At 39.1% G+C, this 22,017-nt stretch overlaps 1 protein-coding gene across 1 annotated transcript in view; it reads left to right on the top strand.

Annotated features, from left to right (window-relative positions):
• The window catches only part of LOC124715883, a 1,071,880-nt gene that overhangs the window by 396,609 nt on the left and 653,254 nt on the right, over positions 1-22,017 (top strand). Inside the window, 1 exon segment of the mRNA XM_047243130.1 lies at positions 18,318-18,411. Within this exon segment, the coding sequence (XP_047099086.1) occupies positions 18,318-18,411 (94 nt within the window).

Below are 22,017 nucleotides of genomic sequence, written 5' to 3'. Positions count from 1 at the left end.
CCTTATCTTCAGCATTCTTCTGTAGCACCACATTTCGAAAGCTTCTATTCTCTTCTTGTCCAAACTGGTTATCGTCCATGTTTCACCTCCATACATGGCTACACTCCATACAAATACTTTCAGAAACGACTTCCTGACACTTAAATCTATACTCCATGTTAACAAATTTCTATTCTTCAGCAACGATTTCCTTGCCATTGCCAGTCTACATTTTATATCCTCTCTACTTTGACCATCATCAGTTATTTTACTCCCTAAATAGCAAAACTCCTTTACTCCCTTAAGTGTCTCATTTCCTAATCTAATCCCCTCAGCATCACCCGATTTAATTTGACTACATTCAATTATCCTCGTTTTGCTTTTGTTGATGTTCATCTTATATCCTCCTTTCAAGACACTGTCCATTCCGTTCAACTGCTCTTCCAAGTCCTTTGCTGTCTCTGACAGAATTACAATGTCATCAGCGAACCTCAAAGTTTTTACTACTTCTCCATGAATTTTAATACCTACTCCGAATTTTTCTTTTGTTTCCTTTACTACTTGCTCAATATACAGATTGAATAACATCGGGGAGAGGCTACAACCCTGTCTCACTCCTTTCCCAACCACTGCTTCCCTTTCATGCCTCTCGACTCTTATAACTGCCATCTGGTTTCTGTACAAATTGTAAATAGCCTTTCGCTCCTTGTATTTTACCCCTACCACCTTCAGAATTTGAAAGAGAGTATTCCAGTTAACGTTGTCAAAAGCTTTCTCTAAGTCTACAAATGCTAGAAACGTAGGTTTGCCTTTTCTTAATCTTTCTTCTAAGATAAGTCGTAAGGTTAGTATTGCCTCATGTGTTCCAACATTTCTACGGAATCCAAACTGATCTTCCCCTAGGTCGGCTTCTACCAGTTTTTCCATTCGTCTGTAAAGAATTCGCGTTAGTATTTTGCAGCCGTGACTTATTAAACTGATAGTTCGGTAATTTTCACATCTGCCAACACCTGCTTTCTTTGGGATTGGAGTCATTATATTCTTCTTGAAGTCTGAGGGTATTTCGCCTGTCTCATACATCTTCCTCACCAGATGGTAGAGTTTTGTCATGACTGGCTCTCCCAAGGCCATCAGTAGTTCTAATGGAATGTTGTCTACTCCCGGGGCCTTGTTTCGTCTCAGGTCTTTCAGTGCTCTGTCAAACTCTTCACGCAGTATCTTATCTCCCATTTCATCTTCATCTACATCCTCTTCCATTTCCATAATATTGTCCTCAAGTACATCGCCCTTGTATAAACCCTCTATATACTCCTTCCACCTTTCTGCCTCCCCTTCTTTGCTTAGAACTGGGTTGCCATCTGAGCTCTTGATATTCATACAAGTGGTTCTCTTCTCTCCAAAGGTCTCTTTAATTTTCCTGTAGGCAGTATCTATCTTACACCTAGTGAGACAAGCCTCTACATCCTTACATTTGTCCTCTAGCCATCCCTGCGTAGCCATTTTGCACTTCCTGTCGATCTCATTTTTGAGACGTTTGTATTCCTTTTTGCCTGCTTCATTTACTACATTTTTATATTTTCTCCTTTCATCAATTAAATTCAATATGTCTTCTGTTACCCAAGGATTTCTATTAGCCCTCGTCTTTTTACCTACTTGATCGTCTGCTGCCTTCACTACTTCATCCCTCAGAGCTACCCATTCTCTTTCCCCCATTCCTGTCAATTGTTCCCTTATGCTCTCCCTGAAACTCTCTACAACCTCTGGTTCTTTCAGTTTATCCAGGTCCCATCTCCTTAAATTCCCACCTTTTTGCAGTTTCTTCAGTTTCAATCTGCAGTTCATAACCAATAGATTGTGGTCAGAATCCACATCTGCCCCTGGAAATGTCTTACAATTTAAAACCTGGTTCCTAAATCTCTGTCTTACCATTATATAATCTATCTGATACCTTTTAGTATCTCCAGGATTCTTCCAGGTATACAACCTTCTTTTATGATTCTTGAACCAAGTGTTAGCTATGATTAAGTTATGCTCTGTGCAAAATTCTACAAGGCGGCTCTCTTTCATTTCTTCCCCCCAATCCATATTCACCTACTATGTTTCCTTCTCTCCCTTTTCCTACGGATGAATTCCAGTCACCCATGACTATTAAATTTTCGTCTCCCTTCACTACCTGAATAATTTCTTTTATCTCGTCATACATTTCATCTATTTCTTCATCATCTGCAGAGCTAGTTGGCATATAAACTTGTACTACTGTAGTAGGCATGGGCTTTGTGTCTATCTTGGCCACAATAATGCGTTCACTATGCTGTTTGTAGTAGCTAACCCGCACTCCTATTTTTTTATTCATTATTAAACCTACTCCTGCATTACCCCTATTTGATTTTGTATTTATAACCCTGTATTCACCTGACCAAAAAAGTCTTGTTCCTCCTGCCACCGAACTTCACTAATTCCCACTATATCTAACTTTAACCTATCCATTTCCCTTTTTAAATTTTCTAACCTACCTGCCCGATTAAGGGATCTGACATTCCACGCTCCGATACGTAGAATGCCAGTTTTCTTTCTCCTGATAACGACGTCCTCTTGAGTAGTCCCCGCCCGGAGATCCGAATGGGGGACTATTTTACCTCCGGAATATTTTACCCAAGAGGACGCCATCATCATTTAATCATACAGTAAAGCTGCATGTCCTTGGGAAAAATTACGGCTGTAGTTTCCCCTTGCTTTCAGCCGTTCGCAGTACCAGCACAGCAAGGCCGTTTTGGTTAATGTTACAAGGCCAGATCAGTCAATCATCCAGACTGTTGCCCTTGCAACTACTGAAAAGGCTGCTGCCCCTCTTCAGGAACAACACGTTTGTCTGGCCTCTCAACAGATACCCCTCCGTTGTGGTTGCACCTACGGTACGGCCATCTGTATCACTGAGGCACGCAAGCCTCCTCACCAACGGCAAGGTCCATGGTTCATGGGGGAAGTAGTGGCATCAACCAAATGAATTCGGGCTTGAGTTGCTTGTGTTAAGGACACAGATAAAAGCCGCACCCAGAAAAATGTGGTCAAGTTGAAGGTTTAAGCTCAATATGTTCTGTGAAGTTGTCCGCACACCCTAAACAATCAGAAAACAAACCCAAACATACAGAGCATAATGAACATAATGAACCTAGGCTTTGATAAGGATCCTGTTCTGACACATAATGTACACACTGACACATAATGTACACAGTCACTAAACAGAAAATTCAAAAACAATGAAAGCGTCTAACCTAAATAAATTCTCGGTATGGAGATCATTAACCACTGGGACGCCCTCACCACATGATATTTCATTAAAAATCAATTATATGATAGGATGAGTACAGGTTTACAAGCTTTAGCTGCAGTAAATTGACGGAGAACAGGGTTATATTATTTATTGTAGCTTACCAGACGGCATTTGATGGGATACAATGGTGGGGAGCCCAGGCATGCATATTTTGAGAGATGAGGAGCGAAACAGCTGTTCCAGTGTCCACTTGCAGCGACAATGGTTTGTGCAGCAAAGACATTGCAATAAAAAGCTTAGTCTGACACGCAGGCAGTGACAATATAGGATGGATATCCACTTACAATTGTTCGGAGGAAGGTTCAAACCAAAGGAATGTAGCCTTTCATGCAACATTTGTAGCATGATGCCCGCTGCATGGGTATGCTGCTCTCTCCTGTTTGTTTCACAGTGCAAGAGGGGCATGACGGAAGTACTTAGCAGTGTTCTTGTTGTTGTTGCTGACGGGGCTGTCTGTTACCCCCAGGTTTCCTGGTTTGCATGGATTCAACTTTTTCGGAGGTTTCAGCAATAAAGCGACACTTACGGCTTAAACGCTGGAGCTCTGCCGCCCCAGCCCAGTAAGGCTGATCTGGCTGCTTAGGGCACTGGTAAAACTCAACGTGAGCAGCAATAGTAAAGGCTCTTGCAATGGTAAGAGGACAACCAACAACACATATCATCAGAGGGGAATGAGGCTGGTCCTGGAAAGGGGATCAACTGACAATAGTGGATATATGAAATGGGGAATCACATCAAAAACAAAGCCTTACAAATGGCCTGGTTCGTCACCCTGAGTGCTACAAAGTGTGGGCAGAACTGTTTTTATAAGCTGCTTTATCTTCAGCAGATTTGTTGTATGGCACAAATGGTGGTGGGTGCGTCTAAGATGGTGGAGCATGCACAGTCATTGTAGCCACTAGTTCTTCCAAATTGGTCGTAATAAGTTACTGCTAGTGGAGAAGTGACTGAAGTAACTGCTCCACGGAGACATTACGTGAAAAACAGTCACTGAAATTGAGCACATGAATATTTTTCTTATTGCCACTTGCTTTCTAACTGCAAACACAATAAGAAACTTGGTTATGAGAAACCAACCACTATTTATTTTGTCACTATGTGATAGCACACATAGACAGTTCAATAATTACATGACAAATACATGATTGGCCAGCAGGAGCTGGTGCACAAAAATATAAAGGGCATTTGCCCAGCAGAGCCCACTGGCTTTCTACTGCAGATGTCTAAGGGATGTCCACAGTCTCTGGTAGGGTACCTGGAGCAGCTGAATGATGCGCCATTCAAATGTGATGCACGCCATGGCTGTGGCTGTGGAATGTGTACTACATACTCGAGTCAATGAAGACAATAGTAATATTTCTGGCAGGACAATTCTGGAAACAACTGGAATATGAAATAGATAAAACCCCAAAGGAAGCATCATTTTACTACTTGAAGAATTCAGTGCTCAAGTGTGAAAAGGAAAGTAATTCTGGGAGATTGTGAGGGAGAATCTCACTGACAAAAGTACAAATTAAATGACTGGAGACTTGGCAGAGTTGTCAGTCCAAAATTGATGTCTAAATGCTTCAGAACAAACGTCGCCTTCCCTACAGGGATTCGCATTTGAGCTCCCAAAGCATCTCCGTAACACGTGTTGTTTGAACCTAACAGTAACAAATCTAGTAGCCTGCCTCTGAATTGCTTTGATATCTTGAAAGTTGCCAAAAAATTGCTGAATGGCTATGACTCAGAGATTGTGAAACATTACGTATGTCACAAAATCCCAGCTAGTAGAATCTTGTTGCAAAAGAAGGTACATATTATATTTAAAATGAAGAGAGATGCCAGAACTAAAAAGAAAATTGTGAAAACAATAATAAACACCAAGAAAGCATACAACAACCAGTAGCTAAAAGTCTGACACTTCAAAAAAATTCTCTCCCTAGAGAAAGAGTAATTTTTCATCTAATTTATATGAGGTGAAATGAATACTCCAGAAATTAAGATAACAAAAAGTGTCATAAGTAAATGACTTATCAGCTGAAATGGCTTGTAGGTGTGTACTTCAGAAAGATTCTGTGCAGCTTTATTCTAAAAAATATGGAAAAGAGATGAAATATCAGAGCATTGTAAAAAAAAAATAAAAAAAATAAAGGGAGGACATTGTGGTTACAAAGAGTTGCAAGAGAACCTCCCTCCTTCTCTGCCAAATGGACAATATCAGACATCAGAGAAGATTCTGAGATGAATGCTCATACACTGGACAAATCTTTATACTATCTTAGTAATCATAAATTGCACAATAACAACAGAAAGCTATTTTGTAATTTTTGTAGTACTCCAAAAATTGTATTATGCACTCCACACTCTCTTAAGTAAGGGACAAGTACAAGAGCAATAAAATTATTGAAATGATCCTCCACATATTCTAAATCAAGAGCCTAAATCCTGCTGAACATTTCTAGACTATCTGAGATTGTAACGAGATGAACTGTTTACTATATGCTTGGGGGGGGGGGGGGGGGGGGGTCAGGCTGGGATTGAGAATGGGAATAGGCACCACAAAAACTGAAACAAAGAAATAAAGAACCACATTAAACCAGAAGCCAGATACAGTGAGAAGAGATGGTTGCTAATAAATATGAACCCGATGAAATATGAATCACATACAGTATTCTCTTCACCATAAGAATAATACGAATATAAACATTTTGCCATGTATTCTTTCGTGTTTGCTGCTATCTCATTTAAATCCTGTCTGCCTAATAAACTACGAAACTAGAGTGAGGCAACAGCAAACGCGGAAGAATATATGTATCATTTCATGTTTATATTCGTATTATTTTTGTGCCTAATAGTGACACAGTCAGAAATGAAGAACGGCAACTGACTAGATTTTTAAATCTAAGGTGACTCTCATACCTGTGCAGAATTTGATGTACCAAAGAAGCGGCTGCAAAGACTTTCAAACGGAGAAAATTTTTCGATGAACTCTCGTTCAGAACATGTTCTATCATACGCAGTCTATTATTTGGTTCTTGTTGATCATTATCAAAAAAAGCAGCAGAGTAAGGAACAAAAAATAGCAGTCTCTTGCCATTGTTTCGCCAATGAGATGATTCCTCTCTTTTTTTTTTTAATTGTAAGCGGCGGTAGCACAAAAGCAAGCCATGCCGCGAGCGGCGACAGGCCGTAAACACGCACTATCAGAATGCGATGAACAATGCATGACACAGTACAGTAATGTATTTTCAGCTTACAATGATGTAAACACCTATAACAAAGAAAATGGCACTTATCAGATCAAAGCAAAGTAAGTAATCGATTCAAACCAGATGAAGCACGTGAAAATGGTAGGGTACCCGTATAAATACGGACGGAGCGCCTGACGCATAGCAATGGCTACTTGGTAAAGCTTAACTGCTAAGCTTACGACTCGAACCAAACTACTGTAGCTGTATCGCCATTCATTCGACCTAAATTCTCTCTCATATGACAATGGACCAACTTTGTTTTGATTTGGAGGTGCGGCCTTGAACTATTCTCTCCCCTTGAATTTCAAGTCTCAAATTTCAGGTGCGGCTTAGATTTGGGAAATTTTTTTTTCCTTTATTTCGAGTCTCATTTTTCGGGTGCGGCTTAGATTCGAGTAAATACGGTAATTATGCCACATAAATGTTCAGTGAGATTCATTTTGAGTGATCTGGTTGGCCAAACCATTTGCTGGAACTGTCCAGAATGTTCTTCAAACCAATCACGAACAATTGTGGCCCAATTACATTGGGGGAGGGGAGCAATTTTTTGTCTTGCTCATAGGATTTTTGTACAAAAAGAATTTGGGTTATTTATACAGGTACGATGCATTTCTTCTTCTGAATTCACACAAAACACAACTCAATTCACAAGTAAGCGCTCTCTCTCGCTGCTGATACTGATACAACAAGCACAACATGACACGATGTGATGCAGTGCAACTTAAGCAAGGCTCATCGGCCTCCTCCATGTTCTGGCGGTGAAGGTTGGAACTGAGGATCATGTATGGAATTCTTTGTATACATATTTCAGTTGTTTAAAAATAGTTACATCCACAAAAAATAAATAAAAAAATTGATTAAGGAATATCAGAGTAGCCAATATGCAGCATTTTCAAGTATGTAGCACTTTAAAGTTAATTTATAGGTAGAGGGTGCTATATCACCAAAACTAAGCCTGACAGGCAAAAATGAATTTCGTTTTTGGATTCAGTAGCCACTATTTAGCTAAGGACACCATTCACATTCTTTGTGGCAAAAAATGCTGTTGACCAGTGTAGCTATCAAAATACAGATGATGATTTTGATATCTTGGAATATCTCTTGCTAGGTGTGCAACTGTATTTGAGGATGTTCTCATATTATGGTCTCCTTTTTGTACAATGTTCTCTTTATCTGTTTCAATCTTAAACTTATGAGAAAACACTGATACACCAATGAGCACAAATATTTTATATTGCCAGTTGTGTGATTTGTTAAGCGTGTACCATTCATTACTGTTATGAGATGTGGTTGACTACATTTGGTTATCATCAGACAGATTCTACTGGGGGGGGGGGGGGGGGGCACTTTGCCAAATGTTTCATTGAGTTTATTTGCCGTAGGTCTTATTTTGAGCGACTTATAAGGCATGTAGTGGGAAGCATGTTGTTGTTCTTGAAATTAATTAGCCTGTGTCATCTTCTAAAATTTGTTACAAGGCATAGTCTCTCTCACATCATCATTGCCAGTGGCTTTTCACTTTTGGCAGACATTTATAAAACGATATCTATGAAATCAGACATGTACATAGCTGTCACTAACAAATTCTTGTTGGAGTCCTTTTGCACACTGTAAAGATTCATTAGATCCCACATTATTTCTATAATTTCACCTGTATACAAGTATTAGAAAAACTGTATTGGAGTGTCTATCTCTAGAATAGCTGTTGAAAAGAGTGTGCCACCCAGAAACTACGAATGTTGTTCATTTCAAAATTAACACCTCCTTCCACTGAACGTCTTGTTAGCGGTATATCCTGGAATGAACACTGGATCCTACAGAGATTTTCCAGCCTGCTCAGGGCTGACACTGTGATCAGTTTTTTTCAGCTTCCACTACATAATCCAAATTTTCACTGTTTATCAATTCATGTTTGGAATTTTCATCATCTGTTTTATAAACTGTTTCATGTTCTGAAGCCAAGTGTGTGACAAAAGATCATCATATGATAAATCCAGACTGTCTTCATTCCCCGTCCCAGTTGTTCAACGACTTCTAGACCTCGTGGTGTTTTAACTGCATACCCATTTTGCAAAATAAATACTACAATGGCTAAGTTATCGAGGAAATATAAAATAAAGCTCATAGCAAGACCGAGCATATACGTGAACTAGTTAGTTTATGCCTTCCTGCATTTCTGTAACAAAGAAATAACTTCACTTACATATGTAAAATGATGTAATTTTACAAATAAATCTATCATATTGTATAAAATTGTAGTATACCTTTTGTTGGATACAGTGTCAGTCCATTTTTTGCACTTTTCCTTGAAAAAGACTGATGAATATGTGCATAAGGCCATTTGGCAGAGTCATTGAGAACTAAGGAAGGCTAAGAGAACGTTGCAGTTTTGCAACACTGTGAGTTTTGTGTTTTAAATTTTGAGAAGAACTCAGCATGAGTAGAAAAAGTTAGATTGCTGCTTACTGTAAAGAAGACACATTAAGTTGCAGACAGACACTATTAAAAGACACTTACACAAAGGTTTTGGCCACAGCCTTCATCAGCAAAAGAGAAACAGAGAAACATACACACAAGCATGCACATCTCATGCACACATGACTGTCAACACTGGTTTTAAGGCCAGAATGCAGCTGTCATGTGGGATGGCAGCAGCAATCTAGAGGGGGCAGGGAAGGGGAAGGAGTTGTAGTGTACAGGTGAGGGGGGGGGGGGGGGCAGAGGAACACTGGCGGAGGGCGGAGTTTGCAGGGACTGGAATGCCAGCAGACACAGCATCAGGAGGTTGTGGGCCAAGGAGATGGGATAAAGAGCGGAAAGGAGAGGAGCGTGGAAAGACGGGTTGGTACGTTGGCTGTGGGCTGCAAACAAAAAGACTGGGAGACAAGAATGAGGAGGAGATGGTAGGACAGGTGGGCTAGAAATTGTTGGGTGGGGGATCTGGGGACAGTATGTTACCATAGGTTGAGGCCAGGATAATTACGGGAGCAGAGAATGTTTTGTAAGGATTACTCCTATCTGCACAGTTCAGAAAAGCTGGTGGTGGAGGGTAGGATCCAAATGGCTCGAAGAGTGTAACAGCCATTGAAATCAAGCATGTTTTGCTCAGCTGCATGTTGTGACTGAGGGTGGTGTACTTTGCTCTTGGCCACTTGGCAGTGACCATTCATCCTGGTGGACAGCTGGTTGGTAATCATACCAATAACAAAATCTATGCAGTGGTTGCAGCAGAGTTGGTAAACGACCTGGCTACTTTCACATGTGGCCCAGACCATCCTGGGGCAGGATAAACATGTGACAGGGCTGGAATAGGAAGTGCTGTGTGGGTGGATTTGGCTGGTCTTGCACCTGGCTCTTCCAAAGGGATATGATCCTTGTGGCAACAGGTTGGAATTAGGAGTGGCGTAGGGATGGACCACGAGGTTATGGAGGTTGGGGTGGGTGATTTAACACCACTTCAGGAGGAGTGGGAAGCATCTTGGGTATGACATCCCTCATTTCAGAGCATGATAATAGGTAATCAAAGCCCTGGCACAGGATGTGGTTCAGTTGCTCCAATCTGAGGTGGTACTGGGAGATGAAAGGGGCACTTGTTTGTAGCCAGTTCTAGGGGGGGGGGGGGGGGAATTGGGGGTATGAGAGGAAATTACGCTGGAGATCTGTTTGTGGACTAGGTCTAGGGAATAGTGCCTGTTTGTGAAGGCCTTGGTGAAACCCTTAGCTACCTGAGCAAGGGAGTTGTTGTCACTGCAGTTATGTTGTCGCAGGTTGTTAGAAATACTGCAGATCCCAAAATGGCATTTCTTCTATATGTAGTCCAGCCCCAGACAGATGAAAGAAGACTCCTGCTAACATTTACAAATGACACAGGAGATCTGTTTGTGGACTAGGTCTAGGGAATAGTGCCTGTTTGTGAAGGCCTTGGTGAAACCCTTAGCGACCTGAGCAAGGGAGTTGTTGTCACTGCAGTTATGTTGTTGCAGGTTGTTAGAAATACTGCAGATCCCAAAATGGCATTTCTTCTATATGTAGTCCAGCCCCAGACAGATGAAAGAAGACTCCTGCTAACATTTACATAGACTTCTGCTAACATTTACATAGGATTGCAGGGAGTGATAGGGGTAAGGAGAGAGAGACTCAGGGGAGATATTCTGGGATGGGCCTAAGTATTTGAGGAGAAACTGGAGTTCCTGTTGGATTTCTGGAATGGGCTCACTGTGGCAGGATTTATAGTTGGCTGAATCTGACAGCTAGTGGAGTCCCTTCACCAGGTAATCCCTGTGGTTCAAAACCACAGTGATGGAACATTTGTCAACAGGTACGATTGTAAGGTTGGGATCAGTTTTTATGTTGTGGATTGGTATTCTTTCTGCAAATGTTAAAGTTAGTTCCCACATTGGGAAATTTGGTGAGTGATGGTGAGGCAATGTTTGACGTTAAGAAATTCTGGAAAGCTAACAGGGAGTGATTAGGTGACAGTGGTGGCAGTTCACAGTAATAAGGAAGAGTGAACTGAGTCAGGCAGGGTTCAACATTGGTTTTGGGTTGAGTGTAATTGGTAGAGTCATAGTATTGTTATTCCATCCCGGACTTTCCAGTATATAATGTTGCAGGTTTGAACTAAGGAAGTTCTAAATAATTATATTGACTTCTGGAGGAGTGGAATAAGCAGATACAAAGCATATGGTGTTTCTGCACTGCTTAGACCAGGGTTTCCCAAACTGTTTTCGACCAAACACTGGTGTTCCGTGAGAAGTGAATAAGTGCTCCATGAAAAACTAACAATAACGTGGTATTTTTTTTTTCTTTTCAACATTTTGATGATATCTTTTAAAGTTTCATTATGATTTCTGTCTTATTAACTATGTTCTAAAACTGAAATAATCACTGAATAAGACATGTTTTCCTCATTTTTAAAAAAAATTTTTTTTTTTTTAAATATCTACTTGCCATTTCATTTTCCTGTCTTGATACAGATCTTTTTTCCGTTGTGCACAACTTTAATCTACTATGTAACTCTTAACAATTTCTGTTTTCTGTGGCACCAATATTTCTTCACTCTCCAGCAAGCTGGATCTTTCTGCCTTCTGAACCAAGCTAATTGTTTCTCAGTTATTTTCCTGGAACCTGGAACCCCACAAATATATGTCTTGCTTCTACAAGTACACTGCCTGAAAAAACAGTGAAGCATCCAATAAGGGAGGAGGAAACAAAATCAAATTTCATGGGTTGAGAGGGTATGTGATGTTACCTCAGTTATTACAATATTGAACCAAATTCACAAGCACTTGGCAGTAAGAGCTGACTTATCAGTATGATGTTGCACCTCCTCTGGTTGTGTTGCATGCACTAATTTGGTTACAGAGGTTATCCTAAAGCCATTGTATCATCTCCTGAGGCAAGTTGACACTCATCTGTTGTAACTGGCCATTTGTATACTGGCACTGAGACGGAGTTGACATCCGAGCTAGTTCTATATGTTCTATTGGGGACAGGTCTGGGGACCTTACTGGCCGACAGGAGTATTCCTGACATACTCTTTGGAAATTTCATTTCACTCGCTTGAGTTCTGATCTCTTTTCATTGTCCAGGTCTCCGATGCATATATCAGCATGGGTGTGAAGTATGCCTTGTGCAGCACTTTCTTACATTTCATTAGCATCTCCCTTCCCCAGACTAAGCCCCTTACACACAGCTAAAATGCATGGCTCTGTTGTACCCGTTTGCTGACTTCTGCCTCCAATCCTGCATTCTCCATTGTCACACTTCTTAGGTATTCAAAGTTATCCACAATTTAAATATCCTGTCCATTAATATTAATTTGTCCCTTGCTTTCTCTGTCTCATCTGGTTGCCACTATAGTCTTGCTTTTCTCCACACTGCGTTACATTTCTTATTTCTTGATGTTTAGGGTTCTGTACTTTAATTGGTAAATGGAACCCTTGTAGGATGACTTCATTGCCCCTCTTTCTGTCTATCAGTCTGTCAAACTGTTAATGACTCCTTTTTCTCAGGAACAAGTCAAGGTACATTACATCCTAAGGTCAATGGCCCTTGGCAGTATAAAAATTTTTAGCTTCTAAGTCAGTGCAATCAAAAGATAAGGCAATTTTTTGATAATGGTAAACTCACTCATCAAAATATGTAGGGTAACTCCCGTTGAGCCCACTCTTCAAAAACATGTAGGGTAATTCCCATTGAGCTAGAATAATGAAAGTTGGCAAGAAGCAAGGTGTCACAAGGAAGAAAATCTGAAAATTGCTACATAATTTGTTATGATATCACACTAAAATTATTTTTTTCCATTAAAAACTTAACATTGCATTTGTAATCTGACAAAAATCTCAGGAACTACTGATGGGATTTTGATCTGGTCTTTAGTAGTTGGTAGAGTGATTCACAAGGAAGGTTTTTGTACATACCGTAGTTTACAAATATTTGTGCTAACTGGTTGAGCTGCAGTGAAATCCCTTTTTGCTGTGAAAATGATGCCTTTGCCGTCTAGTGGTGATAGGCGTAAGACTGTCCAACTACCGCACCATGCCAGCTCATTCTACATACAAACTTTCCTTGACATTCTGTGCCACATACATGATCTGTAATACTTCAAAGTGAAGTAATACTGGTAACTGAAGCAGTATTACACTTGCGTTGTTAGGAATGAATTTCCAGTACCCCATCAAATGCCCATTGAAGTGTTCTACAGAACAATTTTACATACATGTAATAACAATAACCTTATTGCCTGCTGCATAGTTTTCTTCTCTGCAGTCTTCTCTCAAATCTTACCAGTAATTGCAACAGGGATGACATCAGACATAGTCAATACATCTACAATTACCAGCTAGCATAGCATGTTGATATAACTCCAAAATTAATAAAACAAACAAAAAATTGCAATAGCTAATGTAGATTTACCCAAAAATTTAAACTCAAAAACTTAAAATTAAAACATTATCTGAGGTCTTGGAATTCACGGGACCAATACCCTGCCAGTATCACTATCTCAGTTCCCAGGATGAATGAACTATCTGAATACATAATTTAAGTTTGTACACAACCCTCATAGTGTGAGTCCTACTCGCACTTGCCTAGGTTGTTTCTTCTTCTTCTTCTTTTATTAAAGATTTCTACTACTTATGTACACCCTTACTGTTGGTTCCCCACACCACAATATCATTGGCAAATAGCAGCAACTTAATCTCCCTTCCTCTGTGAGCTTCTTTAGTCGCTTTCACAACTTCTCCCATCACCATCATGTATAATAATGGTGACACCACACTTTCTTGTCTCAACCTTGTAACATTCCTAAACCAGTCAGTTCTTTCAACTTCAGCCTGTACACAGCTGAGGCTTTTGTCGTACGTTGCTTCAAGAATTTCAGTTGTTTGTTTTCGAACTCCCTTTCTCTCCCAGGTCACCCATATGCACAGTCAGGCCAGGCCAGCACAGACAGATGGCATAAAGCGTGAGGCTCCGCTGTGGCCACCAGTGCCTTCTCAGAGTCAAGAAATCACATCACCAGGTCTTTCTCATACTCCCAATTCCTTTCTCTCAACTGACTCATACTAAAGATTGGGTCCACTGTTCATCTACCATGTCAAAAGCCTCACTGCTCCTCTTCTAAACATCTTTCCGCTTTTTCCCTCAATTTTCTTTCCAGTATCCTCTCTATTATTTTTGCCATTTGTGATATATGTGGTACCGTTCAGTAAATTTACTGTACAATCTTCGTTGTGTATTTGGGAAACATTCTTGTTACTAGGTGATGTCGCTTGTGCATATGTAATACTTTTTGTATTGCAGATGTTAGTCTTATGACAGATTATGAATGGGTTTATTGATGTTTTTGGTAAGATTTTAGAGGTTAGGAAGGTTCAGATGTGACTGATAGCATCCATTAAATACTTTTTATGAGAATATCTCCATAACCTACAGATAGGAACTGCAGAGAACAAATCATTCAGTGTAAAAAAGATGACATACCAGATCTCGAGGAAAAATAAAAATTAGGCCTTTGATGAGACTACAAATCTTGTATCTTTACATTTTTCAAAAGTGCTGTACCTTCCTCCAAGAAACAGGGCCTTTCCACAATACATTAAGCATTTAGTAACAGCAGTAACATCCTTCACAGAAATTAGTTTAATTATAATTAAAGTACTCAAAAAATAAAAGTTATGGTGTTACTACAATTTCAGTCAGAATTCTAAAGGGTTATTTTAACTAAATAAGTCATGTCATTAGTTATGTTCATACTAACATGGGATTTTTTGTTCAAACAGAATGAAAGCACCATTATTGAGAATCTCTTTACAGGGAAGAAAATGATAAATGTCTAAATAATTATCATCCAATTTCCTATCTTCAACTCTTTCCATAATGTTTAAAAAAGTCCCATTATTTACTTATATCATCACAGTTTGGACTTCATAGTGCCATTTGTACTTTTACTCACCAAATGTTAAAACCTGTAAACAACAAAATATTGTAGGAGGTATATTTTGTGATCTCTCAGAGGCATAGGATTGTGTGGATCATGATAGGCTCTTAGAAGAGCTTAAGTCTATGGAATCTATGGTTTTAAAAACAACTTTTGGAATCATACTCTACAAAAAGAGTGCAAAAAATTATGCTGAATAATTCAAATAATATGAGAAAGGGAGAGAATTTTAGTGGTTGGAGAGAAATCACATAGGGAGCCTTCAAAGTTGAATTTTGGGTCCACTTCTCTTTCTGATACAGAATGAACATGAGCTCCATGAACAAAATTATAGATGTCGGTCAGGGATGTTTTTCTGAGTATTCTAGTAGAAGGAATAACTCGTGTCCATGCGCTGTTATAGAGTAATTGTATTTCGTTGCCACACTTCATATTTGTATCTGTATTACTGTGTTGCACTAAAAATATTTGCACAACAATTCAGACATCAACAGTATGCATTTGTGTGTCATGTTTGAAAACAGACTTGTCCAATTCACACATGGTACTTGCCGCTGATGACAGTAGTTCTCACCTTACTCTGCAATCTCAAGCCTGCATTTAGTACTGCTGTTATGTCTCAGGTTTGATTTTCCAGCAGTGTTAGTTATACGTTAACAGTGATTGACAGCAGTATGGAAAGGATTATTAATGAGTTGAGCTATGTGCATCTCGTGTTAGGGTTCACTGATACCAGTGGAAGAGTAACACAAAAATGCTGTTCAAAGCTGTTCCTGTAGTAATGGTAACTACATCACAGTACTTTTGCATTTATAACTCATTCTGTGTTTCTGTTGTATATTTTGATAATTACACATTAAAGCTTCTCCAGTGTTGTGAAAATATTTTCACAGGAATAAAGGTAATTGATGGTAAAAAAACTGAATAAGTCAGAATTACATTATTACTCTGTAATGAACCACTAGGGTCCACAGATCCCTCATACCAAATATTCAGAAAATATCTCTGCCCAACACCCAAATCTTTGGCATGTGAATGGCCACCGGCTTAACATACACCGAGCAGAGGTAATACTTTTTGCAGATGCCAAAGCTCTATAATTAGCCTTATTGAAGAGAAAGCAGCAGATAAAGTTTGTTAGCAGTGCTTTTGAAATAATTATTAAGTGGTTCTCTGAAAAAGGATTCCCCTTTAATTTTGAAAACAAAATCTGTGCAACAAATGGAATATCACCATCAATGAACAGTAGTCAGTAAGCAGGGGGACAGAATATTCAAAGTGTTTGTGTGTACATATTGGTGAAAACCTGAACTGGAAGAAACTTATTACAGATCGGCTCCAGCAACTAAGTTAAACAACATTGCTCTTCATATAATCGTTAGTTCTGTAAATGAACAACTCTGTGTTGTAACTTTTTTGTGTGTTTACACTCATAATATCTTACAACAACTTCCTGGAGTAATTCATCTCATAAAATGAGAGTATTGTCTGTACCAAAGTGAGTTGTGAGAATAATATGTGGGTTTGTCCGCAATCATTTTGTAGGTGCCCCTCATGGATTTAAGCATTTCAATCACTTCTTTACAGTGTGTATATTTGGTAATGAAATTCTTTATAAATAATACATAATTTGAGAAGACTAGTGATATCCATTCATACAACACTAAAAGAAAAATTGCCTGTTATTACCCATTATTAACACGTTGACTCCCACACACATAGTGATGGATGTTGCACAGTCAGGCCAGGCCAGCACAGACAGATGGCATAAAGCGTGAGGCTCCGCTGTGGCCACCAGTGCACATATGGCAGCCAATATGTTCAAGCTGTCAGTGGCTCAGCGAGGAGTTCAACACGCATCAACAAAAATGTTTGATTTTCGCCCAATAACATTAATTGTTGGATTGGCAGCAGAGCAAATTTTAAATATAGCCTAAAATTGGTTTTGATAGATAACTCCTAATCTATAGATGAATTTTTAACTAAAAGCTAGTACCATGTGTAACTTACAAGTAAAGTAAATTTAAGTCTATCTACATGATTAGTATTGAGAACGGTGTTTATTCTTATTATAATTAAGCCTGTGTACTATTTAGTAACCTGTAAATGCACATCCTGTAGCTGTACTAACAGACAAATCATGTATGTATAGCTGCATATAGAACATGTAACGGTGTTGTGCTAATCCTTTAAAAATCTGCAGCAGAACTTCTTGTTAGGTATGTTAGATACAGGATGTAAAAGTTGCTTTAAACATTTAGGGAAGAACAGAAAAGAGACTTGAAAAGAGCAACCAGAATTAAAAATGAAATTGACTTATTTTATCAAACAACAAAAAAAAGCTGTTTGACAGAAACTTTATAGTAATATCACAAATCATTTATGAAACATGAGGAATTTCCGTGTATTGTGGAACACCCTTTGTATAATTTTATCAGAAATGTGAGCTATAGATTCAGTTTTATCACGAAAAGACATTAGAGGTTTTTTAGGGTGACAGGGGTGGGGGGGAGGGGCTAGAAGTAGGAGTTTATCTCAGCAAAACCATTTTCTGCAACAGTAAGACATTTTGTCAGCAAGTCTTACCTGAATAGCCTTTGGTTTCTGAATGGCATTGTTTTATTTTATTCAGTTGAAGAACAATTTCAAAACCAAATAGACAAACTCCGCAGAGCCAGGCTGAAAATTAACTACAGTACACTCAGGTTAATGTGGAATCAGTATTATGAAGTTCATTTGCAATCCACATGATTACTCTGCAATTCACAATTAATTGCATGGCAGAGGGACTAAAGAGTAACCGTAACATCACTGCATGACTTAATGAGTTTTTTATGAGTCAACCAGAAGTCAGGGGAGACTTACCCCATCTGGTAAGCTTCCTCTGACCCATGGTCCTGGGTAACTTTTCTGAAATCTACCCTCTTTCTTCGACCTCTCCAGTCCTTTTCCTTTACCCTTCTTCCTTCCTCTTCAACCCTTCTGCGTGGAGAAGGACACACTGGCTCTGAAAGCTTGCCTAATTATAACCTTCTTTTTTGTGTGCATTCTGTCACCCCGTGGTGAGCAAATTTTTTATCTATCCAATTACATTGTGTATTTCATAAATTGCACATGACTGAAGACTGTGGGTGAATGTTTGTGGCTTTTATTTATCTCTTTTTATCTGTAGTTCTTCTACAAAGAACATTTCTTTTCAAAATCATAACAAAGACAGCCATTATTGTTGTTGTCTCACCTTTCCATTGCCCATTTCCAATCTCTTATGAAAATTTGTTACACTGAACACTGTGAGGTGTACTTGAATGCATTTTGACATTATTTGCAGGATGAACGAGAACGTATTGAGAAAATGGGTGGTTGTGTGATGTACTTTGGAACATGGCGAGTGAATGGTCAGCTTGCAGTTTCCAGAGCTATTGGTGAGAAAAGAAATAAACATACTACAACATTTATTAAAATACAGTTTACTTTCAGTGTATTTTAGAATAGAAATACTCTGTTTTCAACTTTATAACAAAACAGGAAATTTTTGTCATTAATCTAGTCTTGGACTATTTATTGCTCTTTTCACATGGTCCTCTTTTTTCCATTTATTTCCTGATCTGGAAAAGAAGTGCATCTCCTCATTGACATAGCATCTAAGTTATTCAAAACATGTTGTTATAAACTGCATTTGGCATATTGTTTCTGTAAGAAAATATGAACAAGTTTTGTGGTTGCCCAACACGCAAACAAGCTAGGTATAAATGTCTATGTTAGAAATTCAGTTCTTTTACATTCAATAGACATGGCAGTAAATGTACGGGCATGAGAGTTGGAACAACCACAAACTCTTTCTCAAGTGAAGGAAACTAGTGGCACTGGCAAAACACAGAAGGACTGCAGACCATCCATAAAAAATCTCCACATGTTTTGGTACATTGCTGGATGCTTCATTAACAGAGTATAGTGCATTTGCAGCAGGAGGGCCCAAGCACTTCCTGGAAATCAAAAAGCAAGTGACAACATAATGAGAGAACTGCTGCTAGGCCATGTCCTGATGGCAAGATGTGACTGCAGTGGACTCTGCTGTGCTGCTCCCTTGTTGTCCAGGATGAAGAAAGTGGGCAAAAGCCTGAAGAGGGCTGCAGCTTGTGCCTCACTAACTTCAGATGGCTGCAGGACTGCATTTCGATGCTTCTGCTAGATGCACTCACGTAATGTTGACATCCTCAGTTTTTGATGAACTCTTCAGTATGTCTAAGCAAGCAATAGTCCATTAAGGAACCAGTGTTTTGCAATATGCTTAATACTGTGGTGTGGGACAAAGGATACCTTGCATAGTTTTCCTGTTGAATTTGATTTATATATTTCTGCCCTTGTCCAATTTGGAGCACAGCACTGCTAATGCATATGAGAACTATGCCCATTTAGTAATTATGAAAAATGTTGGCTGCAGCAGATCGTTTATTATAGCATGAGGATGCCAAGTTTCACCAGTCTCGGGCCCATACAATGAGCATAACATTTTCAGCAGCCACCAAGACGGGTCTGTCATCTGAACTAGTAGTACATCAATAAATTTTTCTGTAATTCATCATTGCTATGTACACTTGTACAGAACACTCAGTGGGATGTGAGCAAGATGGAAGAATTGATTGTGTCATGGGTGATTGAGAGTCATAAATACAATTGAGAAAATCTATGTTTGCTGCAGCATTATGGTTTACCATGGGATCTTCGATGAAAGATGGGGTTAGGCTGATTACAATTCTCATTTAATGGAGATGATAATTTCAAGAGAGCAAGATTCGAAAGTGTCTCCATGTTGTCTGTCTCGCGTCCGTTGGCCATCATAATTTAATATATTATTTACCACAAAAATTTATTGGTGATGGTGATTGTTGCCGACTTACGTGGTGGGCCTTAATGAAACTGATATTTCATTTAATTTTGATTTACAATTAAATGCTTTTGTGAAGTTCTCCTTTTTTTTTAACAATATTAAACTTGAGTGGAAATTATTTTTTACGTTGATGAATGTTAGACTCACTGAACTTTTAAAGCATGAACATATAAGTTGAACAATGGAATGAACTTTTCATATCAATTTCCTCGGCTAGTCAGTTCACTTTAAAGCAAAAAATCTTTGTTATTAATTACAATTGCGGCCCACACACGCGCGAGAGTATTTCTTCTTACCTCCGTTAACCATTACTTGTAGTTGGAGTCCTGGCTCTGGCTCTCGGCGGTGGTACTGAAAATAAGAATCTTAAAGCTACGTATTTTCTACAACGTCGGGCGGCTGTGGAGAAAAATGAATATTATATTAAGTTTTTCGCTTCCACAAATTTTTTATCGGTTAATATCGCCACATAATGCGTTGTTGGCTGAGATTGTTGAACTGTAAATTAATCGCATGCAAGTTAATCCAAAGGAAGGCGGACATGAAATCGGGATCACCACTTACAAATTAAAAGTGAACAATGATATTAAAACAATATATTATCTGCTTAATTAGTACAAATATGCTTACATTTGCCAGCACTCACAAGATGTCCGTCCACACGCAACCAAGACAAGAGAAGAAGTGAAGACGACTAAAAAAATTAACAAAAGAGCGTATCTTGTCATCTCTTTAGATCATTTTGTTACATTTCTTTTCCCTGGAAACGCACACAGAGAAATTATTATAATACGGGTACATGATAAAAATGCATATTATTTAATTTTTAAAATGTCTCTTCTTTATAAATACTGTTTTTTAAGTGTTTTCGTATTATTTCACTGGTGATGATATATTTGATGTAAGAGTTAGCCATGTGGCTGCTTGCCCTCATCTCCTGATCTGTTATTTTGAGACTGTGGGGTTAAGCTACATTTTTGTGTGGACTCTGAGCTACTCTTGGACTTTGGTCTATCAGTTCAGTGCTCATTTGGTATACATTTACCCATGACTGGGTATGGAAACCAAAATCTTAACAATAATTGGAAAGATCGTAACATTGGTAACATCTAGGGATCCATGTTGAGCCTAACAACCGTTGTGCACACTGTGGGACAACTAACAGGCACTTTGGAAAGATAGTGCTCCTTTTACGTTTCTGAATGGACTAATTGAGCATGGCATGGGTCTTTGGTGCCAGTCTTCTATCAGCCTCAGCTTAAGACAGGCAGCTCTGGTTTCTTCTTCTCCTTCTTTTTCATCATCATCTTCTTCTTCTTCTTCTTCTCCTCCTTCCTTTTTTTGTGCATTTCACCATTTCTATGTCATCTTCCTCACCAAATAGTAATTGATATCCATTAATGTTCACACCACCTTGAGTACCATGACTGTTGTATTTGTTAAGCCATGCCATCTTACACTATCTGGAAAAATGCAAACATAGTGCTTTTATACAATTCCCATTCCTACACAAATTTATCTGCTACTGGGTGCTTGCAACAGAGATTAACCTAAAGTTTGTCTTTTGAGCAATGACAACAATGGCATGGACTTCAGCTGAGTGGACAACTATGTCTTATGATGCAATCAGTGTGATCATTCACTATGAGACATATGATTGGGGTCAGTCCCATTGGCCATCCCTTGTATGTCATGGAGGCACTGAGATTTTCCACTGCACGTGGCAAGGGCCTGCACTGAGTAACTCTGTTCAGTTCAGATCAACACTGTGAATTCTCCGCCAGGGTCAACAACTTGTGGATGATAGCCTCCAGAGAACCCTAAGTCGAATCAGATGGATAGGACACTGCAGCCCTCACTTGTTCTGTGAATTTGAATTATCTCATAAAAAATGCAGAACACACTGTCCAATGCCTTACAGGCTCACTTATCATGAGTGCAGGAGTTTTACCCTTGGATGTCCAACTCAAAGAAGTTTATCTGGACCGATGAGTAACAGGGTGCAGTGCACAGTGTTTCCCAACTGACAGAAGTATCCTCGCATAATATTGTTTACAAGTGATGAAAAAGGAGCCTCTCTCAGTTAATATGCGTCATTTTATTCAGCTGTAGCATCACAGTGCAGACCTCCCCATTCAGC

The sequence above is a fragment of the Schistocerca piceifrons genome, chromosome 1, assembly GCF_021461385.2.
Source record: "Schistocerca piceifrons isolate TAMUIC-IGC-003096 chromosome 1, iqSchPice1.1, whole genome shotgun sequence".
Lineage (NCBI taxonomy): Eukaryota > Metazoa > Arthropoda > Insecta > Orthoptera > Acrididae > Schistocerca > Schistocerca piceifrons.
This window is presented reverse-complemented; position numbering and strand designations above follow the sequence as displayed.